Source organism: Amphiprion ocellaris, chromosome 23 (assembly GCF_022539595.1).
Source record: "Amphiprion ocellaris isolate individual 3 ecotype Okinawa chromosome 23, ASM2253959v1, whole genome shotgun sequence".
NCBI classification, from domain to species: Eukaryota; Metazoa; Chordata; class Actinopteri; family Pomacentridae; genus Amphiprion; species Amphiprion ocellaris.
In genome coordinates, this window is record NC_072788.1 from 24,232,365 (window position 1) to 24,237,835 (window position 5,471).

Here is a 5,471-nt window from a genome sequence, read left to right on the forward strand (position 1 = left end):
GAAAGATGTTTCACCATGTTTTTGAGCCATGCTGCATTTATTTTATTGATCCAGTAGGTTTTAATTTCCTGTCTCCTCTCTGCTCTGTGGAAACACTGCCTGCAGTTCCCCTGAAAACTCAAAATTTTCATTTATTTTTCCCACCATCTGTTGCAAACTGTTTCCGTTTCGTGAATTTTTGAGCAAGACAAATAGAATAAAGTGATGAAATTAGATGCAGAACCCCAATTTTAAGCATAGATTTGCTTAATTTTCCTGATAGAACTGCACATGAGTAGTTCAAGGACCCTCAGAAAGTTGAAAATATTACTTTTTTCTATTTTTGCAATTTCTGTCATGTTGACATTTTTAAAAGACAAAAGGATTGTGTGTGACTCAATGTACATCTGTCCACTTATTTTAAACTCCTAAATTTAGAGCAATGTGTTCACAGTTCTTTACATCTTGATGTGAACACACTCAAAATTATGCTGAGGCTTTGCATTTTCATGCATTTTATTTTAAACTAAATGTTTTGAATCTCAGAGGTCGAAGGAGAAGAAACTTGCACATACAACTTTGCACATTTTTGGATGTTGAAAAGTACAGATCTTGCAGAAATTTGCCAAAATGCAGTTTAAACTTTGGAACGCTTATTCCCCGACACTCCTGTGAGGTTTTCCTCCCTCCTCGCTGAATTCACATCAAAGCAGCCCAACGTGCTAATATGCTCACTTCACGTGGCCGTAAAGCTCGAACACACACAGTGTCGGTCTGGTAATGGAGTTTTCCTCTGTGTTCTCAGGGCAAAGCCTTCGGTCAGATGCTGCTGGACCTGAAGCTGAAAGGACTCCCTGAGCTCAAGTCGCTGGTGGACTGAGAGATGTGGTGAGAGCTGGAGGCAAATGGAGACATGAAAGGCACTTCACAAGGAGGAAAGAGAGCCAGACTTGAAAGACGTTTTACCTCAACAGAAACACAAAGATCCCAACACCCTAAACAAGGTCGAAAAAAACACTCGAAAAGCACAACATTCTCATCAACGCACATGAAATTTGGCACAGATTTAGAGGATTTTGCCCACAATGCAAACCAAACAGAAACATCCAAAGAAAACGGAAACACTAAGTAGAACTTGGAGGAACATATTCACTACATGGGTTTGACTAAATACATTTTCCCATCCTCCAAGAGGCCTTAGCCAGCTCTAAGGGAAAATCACCACACAAAAATACCCAGTTTTGTTCATTTTGGTTTCATTTACTCAAGCATAAGACATATTTTTGCTCCTCATGGTCAGAAATAACTGAAAAATGCAGATTCCTGTCAAATAGGGAAGCCTAGACTGATTGTCTTTACTGTACGTGAACTCTTCTCATTATCGCACCCTTAAAAAAACCTTGATTTCCACCTAAACAATGGACTGATTTAGAATTTGCGTCATTTAAAACATCCTCATAATCAGTTAGTAGCAGCTCCATAACTAGTAAACCCAAACCGAACAACCTTTCAGCTGTTCGGATCAGAAACACTTGGAAAAATTTGGAAATAACAATAAGACTTGATGTGTTTATATCAGCAGGTCTGAAAAGTTCTGAAAAACTGCACTGTAAATTTTTAGGAATCAAAACTGTACCTAACATACAGCACACATTGAAATATTTCCCTCTAGACCAAAGTGTTGCGTCTTGTTTGGCAAAAAAGCAAATGTCCAAGTATTGAACCTTGTGGAACACCATAGAACATTCGTCTCTCAAGCACCGGATTCGAATTAGATGCACTTTTTAGAGGTGAACTTCACCTGCTGTAAAATAAGAAGATTAATTGCAGCTTTACTGTGAAAAGCTGCAATTTAGACGGTTAAATGAAACCAGAGGAGATAAATAGGATAGATAAAATGACTAAAATAACATCGTTTTTGCTGTTTTTTGGCTGAAATGTGGCATTGAACGTCGTAGATTTATTTCTTGTTCTTCTTAAATTGTTGTTTTTTTTCTTGGCTCCTGCTTTCATGGTTAAGGATGAATTTTAAATCTCAACAAGTGCGGAGAATGAAGTCTAGAAGATGGCTGCAGCTCAAAGCACCTGAAAAGCGAAAAGTTTCCAAGTTGTGCAGCTCCCAGTTTTGGGGTTAAAATGTGCACTAAACCATGACTGTAGTGTGTCGGAGCTTTGCTGGAAGCTGGCGACGGACTGTCTGAGAGGTTTTTCCTGCTCGAAGCACACATGTTGGTGATGTAGGAAACACTTTAGATCCAGACTGGAGCTGCCCTGACCTCCAACCTCTCAGGAACCAGGACGGTGGTTTGGGTTTCCCTCCGAGGGTAAACAGAGTCTCTGCCGTCGGATATCGGAGGAGACTCGAACTGCAGGTCCGACGCCCGGTTCTCCCGTCAGGTTCACCTCAGTGTGACCCGACTCCGATGTCGGCCGGCCCGCAGGAATGCTCGTCTCCTTCCACCAAACCAACTCTGTGGCTTCCAGCCTGTTTAGTCATAATTGCAAACAGACTGAAGCTGCAGTCGCTCTGCAGCTTCCGTCGGGGCTCAAATCTCATCAAGTCCACCTCGTCTGAATCACATCCCTCCCCCCATTTCACCAAACCTTCCTCCTGACGCCGCTTTTCCAGCTCCCAGTTTCCAGGAAAATTCCTCTGCGACCCTTGACCTCTTTTCAAGAACTAGATTTAAGTCTTGTCGAATAAATAGAGACAAATCCTCAAATGGAGAGAAAAAGAGCCACATTAGAGAGTCTGCCTGCAACAATAAATAAACAGCCGTCCTCAAAACAGACATTCAGAGACATTGGCAGGACAGATTCTTCCAGGCAGCGATTGAAAGCAGAGTTTAATTCAGTCACACGGGAAAAGTTTGAGTCTCTCAGCCCATCTTTGGGATTTAGAGACAGATTTTTACAAAGCGAGGTGTCAGAATCAAAGCTCTAAATCCTGGTTTCTGTCAAGAAGCCGCAGCTGTCAGCCTTTGCATGTAAACCCTCAGATATGTTCACATCTCAATGATGAACCGCAACAGTTTGGATCCACATCTGTCCGGCATATTGCTCCACAAAAACCGTTTGTTTTAATTACTCAGAGAAACCCTTCATCACTGTTAAACAATGCTTCCCCCAAAACTGATTCGATGTTTTCCCAAAACAAGTCATGCTTGTGAGGATTTCCCAGTAATCACTGCTCATTTTCTGGCATGTTTTGTCATTTTATGCTCTTCTCTTTGCCATTATTGGCTTTCCTTCAGCCAATATTTTGGTCAGAACGTAAGAATAAGCAGGGGTTGTTGGGAATATAGCTTTTTTTAGGAGCGAGAGGATCCAGCATACCACTCAAACCAACATTAAGATAGAAACTGATGCTTTTTACAGAGAATTTCCCCAAAAATCCAACCAAACTTTTACTTTATTCAAGGTGTGTTTCTTTGTGCAGCCGGAAATCAATCAGCAGTGTTCTGAACTCATTACAAAAAGCATTTAGTAGACAAAAAGTAGGTCATAAAATATGAGACTCCTTTATTAATGTCGAAAATGTAGGTATTGCACAGATTCCTGTAAATGTGGAAAATAATGATATTTCACAGGGTTTTTCCAGATGTGGAAATGCAGATGTGGAAATATATTCTTTCTCAGTTTACAGTTAGACAACAGGAAAGTAAATGAGAGTAAAATTTACCAACTCATCCACCAAATGTTGAAATATTTCGCTTTGTACCACAAAGTTGCTTATTCGTTTGGCCAAAAAGCAAATGCTCAAGTATTAAACCTTGTGGAACACCAGAGAACATTTGTTCAGTTTCAGTTGCCAAATTAAAATTAGATGCACTTTTCTGAGATTCACCTGCTCAAAGAATAGGAAAAAACAACATATTGGGATGAATTTCATCTTAAATGTAGCTGGTAGCTCTTGAGATTCGCTTTTCTGGACCAAATTTTATCAACAAAAAAAAAAGCAAAGGCCCACACATTGAGCCTTGATAAACACCGCAGTATGTTATGTTTTTTAAGTAGTTTCCAAACTACCAATACAAACTGCCTTCTTGAAGTATGGCGAAGTTTGTCTTTGGTCAAACTCGAAAATATCTCCAGACAAACTTGTGTAATTTTCCAATTGGACTTCTTTTTGACTCTTGAAGGTGTTTCGCCTGCAATCCAAGAAGCTAACTCTGCTGCCAGGTTCCTCAGTCAAAGTACGTTTTTATTGTTTTGTTGACAGTGAATGTCTGTTCCAAATTTCATGGAAATCCATCCAGTAGTTTTAGACTTAATCAAAGTACTGAAAGCGATAAAAGCAAGGGTCCAAGTATTGAACCTTGTGGAACACCAGACAGCATTTGTTCAGTTTCAGTTGCCAAATTCAAATTAGACTCACTTTTCTGAGTTTGACCTGCTCAAAAAATGGGAAAAAAACAACATATTGTTATGATTTTCAGCTTAAATGTAGCTGGTAGGTCTTGAAAACCGCTTTTCTGAACTAAATTTGAAAAAAAAAAGCAAAAGTTTACACATTGAGCCTTGAGAAACACTGGTCAGATTCTAGAATATCTCCAGAAAAACCTGTATAATTTTCCAGTTGGACTTCTTTTTGGTATTTGAAGATGTTTCACTTGCAATCCAAGAAGCTAACTCGGCTGCCAGATTCCTCAGTCAAAGTGTATTGTTTTGAAGACAGCGAATGTTTGTGCCAAATTTTATGGAAATCCATCCAGTAGTTGTAGTCTGAATCAAAGTGCTGAAAGTGAGATAACCAAGGGTCCAAGAATTGAACCTTGTGGAACACCAGAAGTGTTTTCCTTCATTTCAACAGGATGAATTAAACCAACAGGAACAAATAAGCGGCTCAAGCTTCTCTAAGTTTGAGGAAAAGTTCTTAAAGAAATTATGTAGACTCTGGTTGAACTGTGTGATTTGGTGTTTTTTTGCCTTGTAGCTTAAACTCACATATAGATGAATGACGCAAAACAATATAGTGTCTGTTATTGGATTTTTACACTAATCCAAGCAAACACATTTTTGATATGCAAAAACTCAACTGGTTGCATTTAAACTCCACACAAGTCCTTATTGTGGAACCAAATGTGCTTTTTGTATCACTTCATGTTGAGGCTAAACTCAGTATTTTTACATTTGAAATGATTAAACTCTTGTAATTAAAGATCTTAAGCGACTAAAAATGTAAATTCTAAAGAGCATTTTAGGAAAAAATCAACTTCTGCCTTCTTTTTCATTACTAAAGTCTGATTCTTCACTTGCTTTCTAAATACATTTCTGTATAAAACTGATTTTGTAGATACTAAACCTAAGAGATTAAAGATATTTTTATTACCAAAGCTTCCGTTTCCAGCTGACTTTACTGCCCGTATGTGTCTCGTTAACCGGCTCATCTTTGTCACAGGAAGCCGAGCAGCAAAAGGTGTCGACGGCAACAGAACAGAAGCCAAACACATTTGTTTTCAGGAACGGCAGCTTAGTTAGAAATGTGGATT

At 39.1% G+C, this 5,471-nt stretch overlaps 1 protein-coding gene across 1 annotated transcript in view; it reads left to right on the plus strand.

Moving 5' to 3' along the window:
• lratb.1 (lecithin retinol acyltransferase b, tandem duplicate 1) overlaps positions 1-5,315 on the plus strand; it is a 31,697-nt gene extending 26,382 nt beyond the window's left edge. The window contains exon 20 of the mRNA XM_055007552.1: positions 785-5,315. Within this exon, the coding sequence (XP_054863527.1) occupies positions 785-859 (75 nt within the window). The 3' untranslated portion in view covers positions 860-5,315. The remainder of the gene's footprint in view (positions 1-784) is intronic.
• Positions 5,316-5,471: the final 156 nt, after the last annotated feature.